The 18,182-nt window shown below is 40.9% G+C and overlaps 1 protein-coding gene across 3 annotated transcripts in view; it reads left to right on the top strand.

The window, feature by feature from the left end:
• Positions 1-17,886, top strand: part of LOC144752190 (V-set and immunoglobulin domain-containing protein 4-like) — a 122,922-nt gene extending 105,036 nt beyond the window's left edge. For 2 of the 3 annotated variants that reach the window (XR_013594041.1, XR_013594040.1), the window contains 4 exons: positions 2,522-2,644; positions 12,587-12,608; positions 15,601-16,964; positions 17,442-17,886. Coding sequence is in view for 1 of the 3 variants with exons in the window: in XM_078640134.1 (XP_078496260.1) it covers positions 2,522-2,644; positions 12,587-12,608; positions 15,601-15,844 (389 nt within the window). In the remaining 2 variants the exon portion in view is untranslated. Of the gene's footprint in view, positions 1-2,521; positions 2,645-12,586; positions 12,609-15,600 lie in introns of all 3 variants that reach the window. The other variant, XM_078640134.1, reaches the window with a different exon arrangement.
• Positions 17,887-18,182: the final 296 nt, after the last annotated feature.

Genomic DNA, 18,182 nt, shown 5'->3' with positions numbered 1-18,182 from the left:
GATGTAATGTGGATATTTGGGCCCCTGTTTTTACTAGAAAGTCTTATTCTAATTTAAAGGTAGGCAAAAATTCATGAGCAGGGGAGGTTGAAATGATCCCCCTTCAAAAGAAGGGAGTTACAACACCACCTCGAAAATTATCGCTTACATCTCATTTAAAGAGCACATGAAACTGTTTGAATAAATGCTGCTTAACTGCCTTCAAATCTGGGCAGAGGAAAATTTAATATTTACAAGTAGGGGAGGGGAAGGGGACATTCACATGTGATATTATTTTTTTTATTTCGAAGTGAGAACGACTTATTATTTCTCAGTTTCCACAACATGTAGGAAGCATTTTACAGCATAAACTAAAAATGTAAGTCCTGGTTCCAAATGTTCCCGAGGACATTGCAGACTGATAACGTTGCTTGTGTTATATTTTGACTAAATGGAGAACTTACTGAAAGGATTCTTTTTGGAAAAGTTATGCACTAAGGATGCATATTGGCAATCCGTCTGTCAGGATGCAGCGTTGGATTTACCTCAAATTGAGCACTGGTTCCACACAAACGCTACTTCGAGACCAAATCTTCAAGGGACAAAGGAATGATGTGGAACTACTGGGCATTGATTGGATTGAATCTTAGCATCTTTGAAGGGCACGTTTCCTGAAAGTCCTAAATAAAGACAAGAAGAACAACATGCCCAGGAGTGGGCATGAATCTCACAAGGCTTGCCAAAGTTGGCGTCATAGCACAGTATAAGTTCATTGCGGTCCATAGCATCCTTATTAGGCAATTGTGAATCTTAGTTTTTGTAACCAGGACTCGTTGGAATACTGCTATCTATTCCTCCTGATGAGCAGAACTCTATACCATTTCCCTTGGCAATAGCTGTTCTTTCCTGCACCCAACCCACGTGCCACCTGAGACACCCACTGGCCATTAGTTCATACAGTGATCAGAATTAGATCGCCAAAATGGTGGACTAACCCAAGGGGCAGTTTTCCTTTTCATCTTATCTATGTAGCATTTGTAGCCAGAGGTGAAAGGGAGGATGACCATTGAGAACATCTGCATATCAGTAGTGCACTTTGTGGAATTGGGTGGTGGTTCCAGTCTGGTGGTGGCCATGCTCAACATCTGCAGGTTCCGCCGGTCCCTTACTTAATGAAGGCCTAAATAGCTTTCCTTACTTGGACAGCTAATTTAGTGTAAGTTTAGGTATGTTGTTACCATCATCGTTCTTGTCTTGTTGCAGTTCTGTCTGTTCTTTATCCATTGGAAAGACACAATGATCCAAAGTGTAGTTGCTTGTTAGCAGGCCCTCTACCAAGCAAAAACACACAAAGTTGTGATTTTTACAAATGGAACACGTTATTTCTGAGCAAGCTCTGTATTTGTTTACATTCAGCTGCACGTGCCCAATGCTTCAATTATATTGTACTTGGAAATATTTGTAAATTCAACAGTGCAACACACTCTTTTAAGGTGACACTTAAATCGTTCCAATCCGGGTGTTTTTGTATGTGTGTTTATTATTCAGTTGGGGGCAGACACCTGAGGGTTTCATTCCTGGTGTAGATAGCAGGTTATTCCAGAACTGGCATTAAAAGAAGGCAGCAATTTTAGTACTGGCCTAGCTATTGTTCCCCATACATATTTCACAAGGTAAAGACCTGTCGGGAAGTCTGACAGTACAGTGTGATATTAGGGGTGTGAGTTGTTGTATGGTCTGTAACATCCTGTGAGTCCTAAAACTTAGTAAATGTAAACAATAGAGGTAAACATGTTGAGTGTGCCTAAGATTCTTTTAAAGGGAGAGCATTATTAGCATATGAGCAACCTACCACATCTGCAAATAATGGGTTAGTTCATTGTCTGGAATGTCCTTATCCAGAGTAAATCTAAGATCACCTGCAATGAAATGTAAATATGTTCTGCTGGAGTTTGCTTGCTCTTTGGCAGGTTTCTCTATTTTATTTCATTCTAAAATAATGTATCTATTTCAATTCAAGTGTTAGCTCTGGTACAGCTGCATTTGAGTAAATCATGAGATGAAGTAAGACACAAAGAGGATGGTCATGTCATATTGCAAGGACGAAGATTGCCATATATATTGCGTACATAAAATGTACCTTTCTGTTATCCTTGTACTTTCCTGTTAATGGCAGATGTTCTCGGCTAATTAATCGGATTGGAACATGGCTGTTATTGGCCTTTCAATTGCATTTGTTATCCATTTTTGAAGGCTAATGCATGGGTCTGTCAAATACACATTTTATGATTTACATCTATGTAGTTCATGCATCTTAATATGTGCAAGATATATAGAACACTTTTGTAGTCTAGCAGAGAACCCACACTCTTCCACTCAAATACTCATTCTGGCATTCACCCACTTAGTCATCCACTCAGTCACTCCTTCACTTGCTCAGTCACTCACTGACTGAACTCCACTAGAAGACCTGTGTGCATAGCAGTGTCCAATTCATGTCCCTCATCCTATTAATTGGAAACTCTGTCTTCTCTTGATGTAGCTCCTGGTGTGTCCTCTGGCTCCACTCTTCTCCTGATCATCATGGTCATTGTCGTCAGCCTCGCACTGCTTGTCATCCTGGTTGCTCTTATTGTAACAAGGTGTAAACGGCGAAAGGGAGCTGGTGAGTGGATCTGGTTAATGAAATTCTATGCTGTCAAAAGACAAGAGGGACACCCCTTTGTTTTTATAATGGTTGGGGAAGTCATACATGTTCTATGTACTTTCGATTTGGCTTTCAAAGTGTCTTGATGTCTGCAACAGTAAAAACAAACATAAAGTGATGGTTTTGGTGGGTGGACTTGTCAAGGTCAAATACTTTATATGAAGGAAAGAATGTTCTTGTACATAATAACATCTGAGGGGGTAGGAGGCATCATCTCAAATATCTTATGTATCCCTCAATTTCTGGAAGGGGAGCACCATATGGATAGCTCAGCTTCATTCTGGTACTTAGAGTCCAATTCTTTTTCCAGTTGTCAAACAGCTGTGAAGAATAGTAACATTTTAACTTTCAAGTATTACGTAAGTATAGGTTCTACTGTTCCAGAGCTCTCCAGGTAATTTTTTAGTTACTCTTTCAAATCAAGCTGCTTAATATTTCAACAATTTAAAATACCTCACAGAAGTGTGTTGTCATAACTCTTCTGAACATTTAACAGCTCACTCATTGTAATGGGAAGTCTCAGACATCCTAGTCCATAAGAAACAATCTCTTGCATGTGTGCCTTTTATGTAAGCTCCAGAAGAATTGTGGTACTTGAAGTCCTAATATCTATCAGCCTCATTTTCACTAGTCCAATACAGTTCGTGTGATAACATGTATTATTTCTGAGCACCGTAAAATCTGTCCAATGAGAATTGCTGTTTTATATTTTCTCAGAGAGTCTGTAAACTACCCTTTCAGTCCATACTTCTGATGCTGCTTGATTTTTCCAACAATAACCCAAGAAAATTAAGGATCATTGACTCCAGGCTCCAAAAATGTAACTTAACAGCTATTCAGTCCGAATGTACTTCCTCACTTCCGTCCACAGAAACCTCCTAGTTGCTCTGATCATCCACAGCTTCCTCACTTCCATCACAACTTCCAGCTCAGTACTATCCAGTGCTATTATCTCTGCTTACAAACTTCCCCTTTCCATCCAGACTAAAATCTGATTCCAACCACTGAAAATGCTCCACAAAACTAGACGTAGGAACCTCTTTCTATGACTCCCTGGAACCTAGGGCAACTTGTCTTTCATTCCAAACTTTTCCACTCCTTACCATAACAGCATTGTACAGAACCTCCACTACCACCCATGGCTCATAATATTGACTGTCTCCCTTCTTGACTTTGTATGGCTTCTTTACATGGATCCAGTCACCTACAGCAATGCTGACAAGCTTCACTCCGTGTTTCTCATCATAACACTCTTTTATTTCAGACTGCTTTTCCACCAACCTCGAAATGACTCCAAAATTGGACTTCAGTATCATGCAACCAACCTGAATTATATTTTGACCTGGGATTGCGCCCTCTCATGATCAAAAAAGGAGATAATCGGGTAGCATAATATTTTGTTACTCTGTATGCCCAAACAGCCTTATGCAATTGCACATCTAAATCCATTCTATTAACAGTGCGAGCTCCTCCGCTAAGGCGGAGGAGCATCACCCCACAAGAAAGACAAAATTATAATAACGCCAGGTTATTATCATTTTATTTTTCTCTAGCAGATCTCCAGGGGCGGACGGGGCTGGGATGCGATCCCCAAAGAGCAGGGGAGGAGTGGTAGGCACTCATCGAGTGCACATAACTGCTTTACCAGCTGTCTGGCTGGGCGGGCAAACAGTCATGTGCACTGTGCATGTTCTTCACCAGGCTGCAATGCACAGCCTGGTGAGGAGCATGCCCAGACCCCCAGTCCTGACACAAGCAGATTGGATGACCCCTTTGACAACTTGGTTGACGCTCTCAACAGCACTATTTATACTGGTATTATACAAAGAAGTGGTTCTACGTACTACTCCCGCCTTCTTGAAATAATTCTTGGCTGCATTTGATTGGAATTGTACCTTGGTGTCACTAAGCACAGAATTAGGCAAACCCTCTGAAACAAAAACCTCATCCATAAATTACAACACCTAGGATGTGTCCATTTTCTCAACTACCTTTTTACTATAGCCACCTTAAAAACAGATCCAGAAGCACTATAACGTGCCTTTGAGCAACAGCAACTGGACCAAGCAGGTCAATGGTGACAGAATCCCATGGATATTTAAGGAGGCAAACCTCCAAATTTGGTGGTGGCAATGTTTGTAAGGTTTTATCAGCAACAACACAGCCCTTACAATTTCTCACAAATCTCTCAATCATAGCCTCCACCCCTGGCCACCAAAACAAATCTCTCACCATAGTCTTTGTCCTTACAATTCCAAAATGCCCCTTGTGATATAATTGGATGATAGATTTACATAAACCAACAGGAGGTACAACCATTTCCCCTCTTAAGATAGTATCATTATCCACGGTCAGCTGCGACCTGACCTCCCAAAAAGGTGAGTGCAAAATCAATTATTTTTTTGTTATTCTAATTACACTGAATGCACTGCCTGACTTGTTTAAGTACTTCATCCCTTCCACACTCAGCTAACCATTCCTCGTTGCTCACAGCATAATCACCCTTACCATGCACAACTTGAAAATTTTTCCATGCATCATCTTCACACTCCTCCAGTTTTGTAAGCTACACGGATAGAAAATCAGTTCAAACATTGTCCTTGCCAGGTAAGTACACTACTTTATGGATGTAATCTTGCATGCGCATGGACAACCTGGCAATTCTTGCAGATGCCCCAACAGTTCCTTCTGTAGTAAGAGGTTTAAATAAAGGTTTATGATCACACATTATTGTGACAGGTTTGCCCCATACAAAAGCTCTAAAATGGTCTAAAGCCCACACACATGCAAATGCTTCCCTCTCATTTGCTGGGTATTTTTCCTCCATTGGAGTCAATGCCTGGGCGGTAAAAGAAATAACCAACTCCCTTCCATCCTGTCTCTCTGAGATAAAAACAGCTCCAATGCCCTTCCCACTGGCATCATTAGTGAAACAGCTGTCTAAATTATGTTAAAAACATTCCAAAGCTTGCACCTTGTCGATGGTCGAATTGATCAGTTGGAAGTCCTCTTGGCAAATGGTAAGACTACTCAAATTTCAGTTTATTTCTAATAATTGTCTCATGTGAAAACTCCTTGCAGCGAAATGTGGAATAAACTTTAAACAATATTCTGCCCGGCCTAAAAAGGTACTCAACTCATTCTTACAACTCAGAGCTGGAGCTTCTTTGATAACACTGACTAAAGAAGCCTTAGGTTTAACATCTTCCACCGTGATCTCATGACTCAAATAGGACACTTTCTCTTCAGCAAATTTACATTTTGTAAGTTCTACAATGAGACCATAGTTAGTTAGAATGTCCATGATTTTCCTTGACCGGGCACTGTAAACATTTCTGTCTTCTCTAAATACAAGACTATCATCCTAGAAAAATCTAATTCCAGGTTCTTTGCTAAAGACATTGAACATTAGGCTCTAAAAGACAGCGGCCACAAATGCCAAACTTAAAGACATCCTTCTAAATTGGAAACACTCAATTGGTGTGATGAAAGCAATATATTTAATTGAATCAGGTTATAGGGAAATCACGTGGTAGGCGGCTTACAAATAAATAGTGGAAAATAATTTAGTAACCTTTAAACTGCACACTATCTCATTAATCTTTGGTAATGGAAAGCGGTAAATTATGATATTATTGTTGAGATGGCGTAAATCCACACACAGACTGATCTTACTGTTGTCACAACGTGCCACAGCTAATGGAGAAATCCATTCAGACATTTGATAGGCTTTATAACCCCAATAGAAACTATCTTATTCAATGCAGCTGATACCTCCTCTCTTAGCATGATAGGGATGTACCTAACTTTATGTACTTCAGGTTCAGCATTGTCTTTATGAACAATTCATTGTTTGAAACATTTTCAGGTTTCCTAAAGTGTCACTTAACACATTTGGAAATTGTTGCAACAAAGATTTGGCTACATTCACTCCCTCATCCTCAACTTTAACTTGGTCGCTCCTGTTGGGTTCCAAAATGATACACAGTTTACCTTGGTCAGCCCAACCTAAAACAGGTGGATCTTTCTTGGCTATATACAATTTTGCACATACACTTCTACCTCAGAATTTAAATGTAAACCATCTGTACTCTAACATATCAATATTGTCTCCTGAATAACCCTAAGGGTTGTATATTTGATTCACACAAACGTCCACCAACCCTTCCAACAAATTTGCTGCTCCACAATTTCTCTTAAATGATGGTATTTGGTGAGCCTGAATCTGCAAAAATTTGGATTTCAACGCCACCCACACTTAGGATGCACTCAGGCTTATTCATGGTGACCTCCTCTCCTATGTACAGAATTAGCTTGTTGGAGAGATTTAGAACATTATTAGAGATTTAAAACATTACTAGATTATTCATCATAGTACACCCCTCCTTCCTTATCTTTTTGCCCATCATTCTCCTGTACACTTTTAACACCACCTTTTTTTTCTTGCACACTTTGGCAAAATGCTCAACAATATATAGCAGTGAACTCACTTCTAGTTCCATGCTGTAGAGTCACACAATATACTGAAAAAAAAAACAAAGACACATTGCGCTAATATTGAGTTTCAGTCAAATGGTAACTCGTAGAGGTCACTCCAACAGAATAACATACTTCTGTTAAATATTTCTTTCCTCGACTTAGCATTTCACAATTTTTGTAATGCTTTGTAGCTTCGATACTCTGGAGTGTGACACCAGATTCAATGAAATATACTGCTTTCATTAAACAAATTGGGTGTTTACAATTTAGAAGAATGACTTTCGGCCCGGCATTGGTGGCTGCTGTCTTTCCAAGGCTAATGTTCAATCTCTTTAGCAAAGATCCTGGAATTAGATGTTTCCAGGATGGTATAAAGGCATTTGGAGAAGACAGAAATGTTCACTATGCCAGGTTATGTAATGTCATGGACATTCTAGGTAACAATGGTCTCACTGCAGAACTTAATAAATGTAAATTGCTGAAGAGAAAGTGTCATACTTGGGGCAGGAGATCGAGGTGGAAGTTGTTGATGATGATGAAATTACTTTATTTGGTGATTAATAAAAATCGTTACAATCAGAAATAAAACACAATAGGTTAGAAACATTATTTTTGCCCATAAAATATGTATACAACTTTACACTGAAAACTTTAGCAGCAATAATAGAGAGCAGCAATGAATAAAGTGCGTTTGTGCTAATGACTAGAGGACAATATCCAAACACTATCATTAACATTTTAAAACGATTTGTCTTTAGTCTTAAATTTGATTAACCAAACCTGTAACAGTTTAAAACCTTTAGTAACTATGATGTAAAGTTATTTGCAGAACTTTTAAGAGCAGATTTTAAAAGCAGATTTTTCATTTTCATTTCATTTTTGCATTAAAGTCATTAACAACATGTTACTGTATTAGCAATCAGTATCAGTTTTGGTTAATAGTTTCTTTTCAGCAACTAAAAATAAACTTTACAAATTGAGAGATCAAGCGGGGCATATTCCCAGTGAGACAGGTAAGAATTGCGTACCAACGTGTTCTCACCCCTAATTCATTAAGAATAGGTCTTAACAGAGTCTTCTGCTCTTCTAGCAGTTGGGGGCATGTAGTTACAATATGTATTAAAGTTTCGTCATAGGAGCCACATAACCTACAAGGTTTAGTGGACCATTTTGTTTCCCATTTAGGTATTCCGTCCTTAATAGGATATCTCCCAAACCGCAATAACATAAATTTGTTCCTTAAGAATGATTTTAAGTGGGTCAACAAGTATGATTGAGATTCTAATTTAATAAATGAGTTGGTAACTGACCAGGAATGATACTTTTTTCTGAGGTAATCTTTATCTAGAAGACTTGATAGTAGAGTGACTGATCGATTTATAGTTTGTTTAAAAACAGCTTTGCTCCTAACTTCTTCTTCAAAGGTTGGGCCCTCAAAATTATGTAAACTCTCACTTAAAAAGGATCTCCAGCTACTAGCATGCTCGTACCTTGTTTTCTCCTGCCAGAAATGGTTTGCCAGGGTACCTTGTTCTGAGCGATATATAACGAATATAGCATTTTTAAAAAGGCAGATTGACGCACCAGAGATTGCCTTTTCAGACCAAATTCTAATCTGACATTAGCATGGTCTATATACCTGGGGATACTAAAAACTGATTTGAAGACTTTTATTTGTAGGTCATCAAGAATGTTCGCGTCTTTACCACGAAAAATCATTGAGCCGTAGACCAGAGATGGAGTCCTCCTTGCTTTAATGACCTTCAATAGATGTTCGTGATTTGGACATGACAACTTGTCCCTCCACTTTCTAAAAGCAAATGACAAAGCTGTTGCCTTTGCTTTGAGGTTAATAAAATGCTGTCTAAAAGACATATTATGATCAAATGTTATTCCTAGGTATTTATAACATTTTACAGTTTCGATATGTAACCCATTAATGTTCCATTCTTTCTTTTCTGTTTTTGTTCCACGTATAGTCATTATTTTGGTCCTTTTGGTATTCATTTTCAAACCGTTAAGGGTGATATAATGATTAAAACAATCAACTAATAGTCTTAGACCTATGACAGAATGACTTAATAATATAGTGTCATCAGCGTATTGTAAATATTTGATGCCTTTGCCTAAGATGGAAGGTGAGTGAGCATTAAGGGCCATATGTATCAACATTCTCATTTGCGATTCTCAAATAGCGATTTTTTAGAAATCGCTATTTGAGAATTGCAAATAGGGATGTATGTAAAAAATCGCAATTTTATAGCGATTTCATAATATTCCTTAATTTCGATTAGCAAATTGCGAATCGCAATTAAGGAATACTTTCCCATTCATTTCTATGGGCCAGGTGGCCCATAGCAATGAATGGGAAGTTATTGTCAATTTGCGATTCGCAATTTGAGAATCGCAAATTGAGAATAATTTCAAGGGTGCAGGGGTGTCAAAAGGACACCCTGATGCACCCCTGACATAAGCATTGGTGTACATGTGGCGCACATACATGCCCTAAGGGCATGTATATGCTTCACATTGCACTTTAACTTGAAGTTGGTGGTAATTTGCGATTCCTTAAGGCCAAATTGCACTTTTTTGGTGCTTCTTACATTGCATTTAAGGAATCGCAAAATTTGCAATTCCTTAAATGCAATCGCAAAATAAGGAATCGCAAATGTTGTGATTCCTTATTTTGCCTTAATACATACCATTTGGCAAAATTGAATTCACGAATGAGAATTTCGGCGTTTGCGAATGCAATTTTGCTTGATACATATGGCCCTAACTTCTTTAAAATGTATAGGAAGGTCGGCCATAAAAAGATTAAAAAGGCATGGAGCCAGAACACAACCTTGTTTCAGACCAGTCTTAGTTTCGAGTCGGCGTGTTGTACTTCTGCCATCTCCAACTTTGATCTGAGACCATGTGTTGGTATATAACAATTTAATCATATCAAGCAATTGGTTTGGGATGCCCCAATCCAAAAGTTTAGCCCAAAGTAGTTTTCGAGGAACAGAATCAAAGGCGGCTTTAAGATCGACAAAACAGATATATAACTTTTGCTTTCTATATTTTGCCCTTTCGCCTAATAAAGTCAGTAAGATCAAGTTCGTGCTGGTTGATTCGCCTCTTCTAAAACCGGTTTGGAAAGCTGGAATTAGATTTTTTTTTTGTGGCCCAATCTTCCAAGTCTTCAAGGAGGCAGCTCGCAAAATTTTTTGCCTCGACGTCAGTTAGGGCAATTAGTAGGATTGTCTTGTGGACCACTTTCATATATCGGCTGAAATATGCTTCCTTGCCATGACTCAGGGACTGATCCTGATTTATTGACATCATGAAATAAAATCGTTAAAACCTTTGGCCAATGCTTAAGATTTGCTTTAAAAATTGAATTTGGAATCCCGTTAGGGCCGGGTGCTCCATTCGATCTGATTTTGCTCATTGCCTTTTTAACTTGCTCTTCAGGCCATGTCTCCTTTACTTGTGGCCCAGCATGGGCAATGTGCGGGACTTGCTCCTTAGGCTCTAACTCCTCAACTTGTAGCTCTGCTTGGACTATATGCTGGACAGTACCATAATTTCTGCCTTCTTCTCTGCTTGATATGTTTGTCTTCTGGCAAGCAATTTTGGCATCAGACTGTGGGTCCGAGGGTGCAACGTAAACATTATAAATGAAAGTTGCCCAGCAAGTTAAAGTTGTTAAACCTAAAACTTCTTTAGTCTATGTTATCAAGGAAACTCCAGGTCTGAGTTGTAAGGATGAGTTAAGGTTCTTTTTAGGCCTGGTGGAATATTGTTCAAGGTTTATTCTACATTTCCCAGCAAGGAGTTTCCACATAAGGCAATTAATAATAACCTCCATCGAATTTGAAAACTTCATGTTGGTTAAGTTTACTTCAAGCATAACGACCACCACATATAGGTCGCAATACTTACAGACTTAACGTGACAATCCCTGCTGCGTCAGATGTATAGGTTGCAAAACACTCAGACCCAAAGATGTTTCCTTCAGTTCACAGCTGACACTTTTCCCATGAGCTGATATAATGAACCACACCAAAGTTTCCAGTGCAATAACAGTATCAAAGGAATGAAATTAGTCTCACAAACACCAATTGTTGTTCCTCTTCAGTGTTCAATTAATTCAGTTCCAAATGGATAGTTCATTTTATCGACACATGAATCCCAAAGTAGTCATAGGCTGCAACTTTCCTTTATGTACTAAATACTCACATCGGTCCGGCTTCAGTCACTTGTCTCCAAGGGGTATATTATCAAGGGGTTTTATCTCCGCTTTTTTGGCTTTAAAAGCCAAGAAAGGGGAGATAAAATTATCTCCCTATTACCAAGCTGTCGCTAACACCAGTTAGCGACAGCTAATAGGAGATAGCGACCATCATGGGCCCCACTTTGCATGTCAGTGATATTTATCACTAATGATATGCAAAGTGGGCGTGCCAAGATGTTAGCGACTGGAAACAGTCGCTAACATCGCTATCTCCTATTACCAACTTTTGGAAATATTCGAGATAAGGGCGAATATCTCCAAAAGCTACCACCTGCCCTGAGCAGTTCTTAGCCATGTTATCCAATGGGAGGTGGATAACATGGCTAAGAGCATTTGCTCGATAATGCATGAATATCGCTGACTTTTCAGCGATATTCATGCATTGCGGGCGTTTTTTATCGCATTTGCGATAAACCTTGCTAATAGCAAGGTTTATCTGCGATAAAAATCGCCGATGTGCGGCGATAATTTTTGTCTCTAAACAAGTTAGAGACAAAAATTATCGCTAGTTGTTGATAATATACCCCCAAGTTTCTTGTGTACAACCGACAGGAAATCAATTCAAGTACACACGGCTATCGTCTGGAGCCACAAGTATTCATGTCTACACAACGCCATGTCCGGCTGTAACCTCCTGACACCCAGTGAGCACATTCTAATGCTAGAACACAGCCCTTGCAACAATTGCCTAGCATACCCACAACAAGGAAGGAACAGAACAGGGTGTAATTTACTATTCTAGTACCTGTGCCTTACTCCCGAATTCTACTGGTTAACCATAAATATTAACAGAGTAACTAACAACAAAATCATTGTGTACCAAGTTCAGGATGTTTGCCTTATCATAAAATTGCGACTGTTGCAGTTTCTGTGCTTCTTATTTGGGTTTTATACAGAGAAGAGTAGTATCATATTCGAAAAGGGCTTGGAGTGGGGAAGGGACTACAGTGAATGTGAAAGTCAAAAAGCATGGCAGGCGTTAACAGTACACATGCATAGAGCAGCACCTCAGCAGACCTTTGAGCACCTGCTCCTAATTGAAGGATTCTCTAAATGCTGTAATGTTCAGTCTCTGCATACTGTTCACTTTATTTTGCAGTTTATTTCTTAACAATTTTACTCTTTTGCTTTTTTTGCAGTTGGCATCTATGAAATTCCAACGTAAGTAATACACAGATGATTTCACCTATGGCTATGAAGGATATTTTCTTCTCGAATATAAATTATGATATGCGTTATCAACAGTACTGAATGAGGCATTTGATAAAAAAAAACTTTTACACTCATTTGCTTGGAGGAATTGCAGTCCAGCAAGACCGAAGACGAATACAAATACCCCCACGTTACTTTTTTCAAAATCGAGGTTCCCTGCCCCATTACGAAGTTAGCCAGTTACTGACTGTGCGCTAGTTGAGCCCCAGCCGTAGATTCAGGCGGTCACACAAGCAACAGTGTCTTGTACTTAGGGGGGAAGGGTCATACCACCCCCCTTTTTCTCGACATAAAGAGTGTCCATCAGGCTGAGCGGAGAGGTCAGCCTGGCATACACTCTTTGTGCCCGATTCACAGAAGTAATCTGAGACAAAATCTGAACTTTACTACTTTCGGTATTCACAAATGGCATTTATTAGTAGTAAAGTTACGATTTTGTCTTAAGTTTGTCTTAAGTCTGTTTTAAGTTTGTCTTAAGTCAAATTTAAGACAAAATCCTAATTTTACTACTACTAAATTCCTTCTGTAAATACCAAAAGTAGTAAGTTTAGGATTTTATCTCAGATTAGTTCTGTGAATCGGACCCATAATATTCAGGTCAGGCCATTGGGTGCTAGAAATGCGCTAATGTACAGATGCCTATCTGCCTGAGCTGAAGATGTCACAGCTCCTGTGGCCGTGACCTCTTCAGACTGGCAAAGCACCTCAAGACCCTCACCCATGTGACAAAAGGGAGCTTCATTGATGGCCTCAGACATTGGGGCTTCAAGTTTAAGCCCTGAAGTGGCGAGGACCGAGTGTTTTTCACTGACACCTTGTTTCAGAGTGGGGTGGGGTCGGCGACTCAGACGTGGCCCATCCCGCTTTGTGACGAGTTAGGATCTGACGCCTCCTCTCATTGGCTGACCTTAGGAGGCAGCAGTCCCAACCTTCCTGGAACCTCAGAGGTTTCCCACCAGAGACAAGACACTTCAGAATGTTATGTTTTTATTTAATATTTGGTGCATGGATATATGTATGAATGTATGTGTATTTGTGATTGCATGATATGAATGGGTGTGTGTGTGCGTGTGAATGCATGGGTGGGAGTGAGTGTGCTTGTGTGGCCTTTTAGCTCTAATTATCGCCTGCCACTGCAAACAAGGCCAGCGGGCTATCCACTTTTGAATCATTGGAAAGTCTGGTCCATTAGGTCAGGCATATTTTGCAAGAATGGTGGACCACGGTGAACATGAACCTGAGCAGGGGAAACAGACAATGCTCCCCAAGTACAAAGAGAAAGCACCCTGCGCCTTTGCACATCAAGCCCATTGTTATTTTGTTGTTCAGAAACAAGCTCACATGTGTTTGTGTCTGAAAATGAAATAGAACGCCAAGCGGTTCACGACCGCATGGCGACATGCGCAGCATTTACTTTTGAGGAAACTACATCTGCCATACCGGCAGATACATTTTTATTAAATTGGCAAGAATTGCTAAATCGGACATATTGTGAGGTGAGGGGTGGAGGCGGGCCTTCAGCAAACCCTGGGGCCACATGCCAGTCTCCACATTTGGAGCACATTTGCCAACCAACACGTAAACATTAAAGGGCACATTACATTTAGGCCAGCGTGGCATATTTCCTACACCATGTCTGCAGCTATAAATCACATATCACTGTTGGAAGCTGCCATTTCTTGTAACTGCACTCCTTCCAGCAAAGTGCGGGTGTTTACAGCTGTCTGTCATGTACAATTTAGAAATGAACTCATATATTGTATTAAATAAAAACAAATGTAACTAAGCTATTAAGTAATTCGCTGAAGTAGGCTGAAGGGCAAGCATTTTATTGTAAGAACCAAGTATAACTATCCAAAGATACATTTATTTTGTTTGGACAGTCCCCTCAGTAGAAGGTCACCAGTGTTTTCAATGACTGAAAGAAAGAATCCGGAGAGGGCATCTTTATTGACATGTTTCTACCATGTGGGTGTTTACTACCCCATGTAGGATAAAATATTGAATCAGCAAGAATGTCTCATCCTCATTTCGCATTTGAAATCCCCCTGAACAATGGCCTGAGTCACAAGCAGGGAAGTGCTCTTTCACCAGCTCACGTCACTGAACCATGAAAGTAGATGTCTACTGATGGGGGGTATGGGGCTAATCTACTTCCCCTCTTTCATATGTGACACAGCACCGGATCATCCATACCTCGAGTCCCCAGTGGTCTTGGCGGATCTCTAGAAGGGACCCTTGGCCTCTGGTCCTCCCTGTGTGAGGTCTTTTTTCTCTCTGGTACCCTATATCAGAGTGACAGGGTCAAGGTTCAGAGGACAGTATAAATACCATCCCCAGACTTTTCCAGAGCACTTCTTCCTTACATACAACAGGCCCTCCCCTACAGAAGCACACCGGTCATCTCACTGCAGGCACTGTCACTCACCCTGGACTCAGATTTGACACAGATGCCTACCCCATCCTTTCTTCCATCAAAAGAATACAATTTGAGCATCCACTTGGGTAACACTGGCTGTCCAAAGTCAAGCACACAACGAGCACCTCCTGCAAAACAGTGCATTGCACGAAGATAGATCCTCAATATTCTCTTAGGAATATATATAATCCAGAGTCATCCAATTGTGTGAGTTGTTTACTCAGGCATGACCTATCCTTTCCTAATGTTTCTGCAGCCTCTTTTCTTGAGCACTGATTCTGAGAAGCACATGAAGTTGATATAACCAATTTTACTTTGGTGCACATCAAGCCTCCACATAAATAAAAGTGTACTTTTTATTTCATATATTTTAAAAACTCTTTCTAGTAGTGGTTTGCAATTGTTTCCTTGGGCAGACTGATGTGGTAGCAGTTTTGTTTGAGATGTGTTTTCTAAATGTGCTAAATTTAAAATGTAGATATAAACCAATCCATGCCAAAGCCTCTCTCCATTTCATTCCAGCATGAGCGAGCTAAATGCCCGCGCCAACCAAAATGCCCCAATAGTGAACGTCTGCCAGGTGAACATCAACCCGATCAATGATTTTGGGAACGGCAGCTGCCCGAGCAGTGAAATGCCCACACCCAGGAAGCAGAACGATTACCAACCGGTGGTGACCAGCGATGACCAGAAGCCCACAAGTGACTGTCAGGGTGCCCAGGCTAACTGGGAAAATGAATACGAGAAGCTGCTGAGTGAAAGATGAAGACTGCAGGCAAAGAAGGCCGATGAAAAGCCCACCTTAATCCTCCAATGTGCAAATCACCTTTTGGGCCCAGCTAGAAAGACGTTTTGCCTTTTCAAAGAGCTGATGCAATTCATTCAAGGACTCTGCAATGCAGTGAAACGTATCAGGGTTTTCTTAGGTCCTTTGCAGTCAAGACTTCGGGTTGATGGGATTTAATATTTATTGTCGTCTGCATCCAACACTCAGGAAAGTCTAAGCAAAGTATTCCAGCCATGCTTGGCTGAGTTGGAGAGACATAAGAAATCCTCTTTCCCTGTGGCCAGAAACTTCTTCAGCTTTCCTTCTCTGTATAAACACAGCTATGGACCCTCTAACGTACTTTTCAACAATTCTGATCAAACAAAAAAGAGGCCGCACATAATTGTTTTAGTACATCTGATCCATGCATGTTTCGAAAGGCATCTGGTAGAGAGGGGGTGCTGTGTCTCTACAGGGTTGAAGAACAAGCACTAGTGATCATGATACTTACACCACATCGCAAGTTCCAGGAGCCTGGAGGGGCAGAAGAGTGCCGACTAACCTTGCCTATCCACAGTTGTGCTCTTGCAACTTCAACACTTTTGACAAAAAATCATGGCCACGTAGACCACCATGTCATTGCAGCTGGCTGCTTTAGTCTGTCAGAAACAACCCCCAAAAATGGTTTCTGTGAAACAGAACACTCAATAGTCTTCCTAAGCAGGGAGTGTTCTCCTTGAAGGTAGGCTTATTTATAATTTGTTTCAGGTTTGTCCACCTAGCAGTGGCGGTTGGCAGGGAACAGGGGTGGGGAAGCATGGGAGTGATGGGGGATTTTTTTTTTTTTAAAAGCACTTACCTTCTTGCCGCTGTCTTCGTCTCTCCTCTATCATTGCTGATGAGTCCCAGAAGCATACAGGCTCCCATAAGCCAATCACCCCGCTGCAATGCAGTGTTGTGACTGATCTGAGCACTGTGGTTCAGTCCCTAGATGGGGACAGGTGGCCTGGGCATGTTCCCCACCAGGCTGTGTGTTGCAGCCTGGTGGTGAACTTGCAAATTGCGCATGACTGTCTGGCTGGGTCTAGACAGCCGACCAAACCGTCATGCACACTTAGGGGCCCATTAGGATGGCGGGTAGATTGCCCCGCCAGGCTGGCAGTAGCCACCGCCGGCCTGGCGGGGGCAATCCGCCCGCAATCCTCTCCTAAATGACCCCCGCCATATTAGTATGACGGGGGACAGAAAGACCATCCGCCGCTGGTGGCAGTGTCTAATAGACACCCCCAGCCATACTAGCATGGGCTTTTTTAGATGCCTTTCCGTGGCGGCGATTCTACCACGGAAAGGCATGCAGTCTTCACTTTGTGGGGCCCCTGCAGGCCCCCAGAGTGAAGGAGAGGTGGGGGGTGCACACGGGGGGTACCTGTGGTACCCCCCCCCTGCATTTGCATAAACAAAGCGGCAGGCTCCGCACAGTGGCGGGCGCATCCTAATACCCCCCACGGGACCCCCGCCCTTATGGCTGGCGGTCCCAATTACCGATAGGATGGTGGGCGGACTAAGTCCGCCCGCCATCCTAATGACCCCCTTACAGTGTGCATGAACCACTCCTCTCAGTCTCCGACAACAGCTTTGCCCTGCCCTATCCCAGCACCATAGCAAAGAAAAATAAAATTATAATAATGAAGATATTATCATTTTATTGCCACCTTGCAAGATGTGCCTTGGCAGGAATAATATCCATGGGGTGACCAATCATAATGTGGTAGCCACGTGGCAGATGGGTCTTAGGTTTCTGAAAGTATAACTAGCTGAGTAACCTGCTGTTGGAAACCTCATAGATGCCCCAGCTCTAAGTCTTAAATGTTGCACTTAGTATAAATATATCTACTTCCTGTTGGAAATTACTCTTTCATTAAATGCACTGCTGAATTCTAAGAAGTGTTGGCATAATGTTCTGATTATAAAACAGATATTGATCAAAACTGTATCTGGCAATGTCCCATTAAAAGTAAAGCAGCTCGACTGTTAACGACTAATATTTTCTATAAAAGAATTTAAGCAGGTCATGTTTATTTTGTTTATTTATTTACTTTTTCCATATCCAATTGATGTAAGAGCAGTTTACAGAAAAGTGACAGAACAAATTAGAATATTACACCAGTTGCATGAGGAGTCTGGCAAACATTCACTTTCTGATTGTAGTTTTTGGTAAGTTCAATATATCTGATAGTGACTCTAGTTATGGTTAGGTCACCATTTCCAACGAAAAGCTGCTTTTTGTTTTGGTAATATCTTTGGAACCATTCTTTTCCCAAAAATGTATCTAGTTTAG

Source organism: Lissotriton helveticus, chromosome 4_2, assembly GCF_964261635.1.
Source record: "Lissotriton helveticus chromosome 4_2, aLisHel1.1, whole genome shotgun sequence".
Classification (NCBI taxonomy): domain Eukaryota; kingdom Metazoa; phylum Chordata; class Amphibia; order Caudata; family Salamandridae; genus Lissotriton; species Lissotriton helveticus.
Note: the sequence above shows the minus strand (reverse complement) of the source record. Positions and strands in the feature narration are given on the sequence as shown.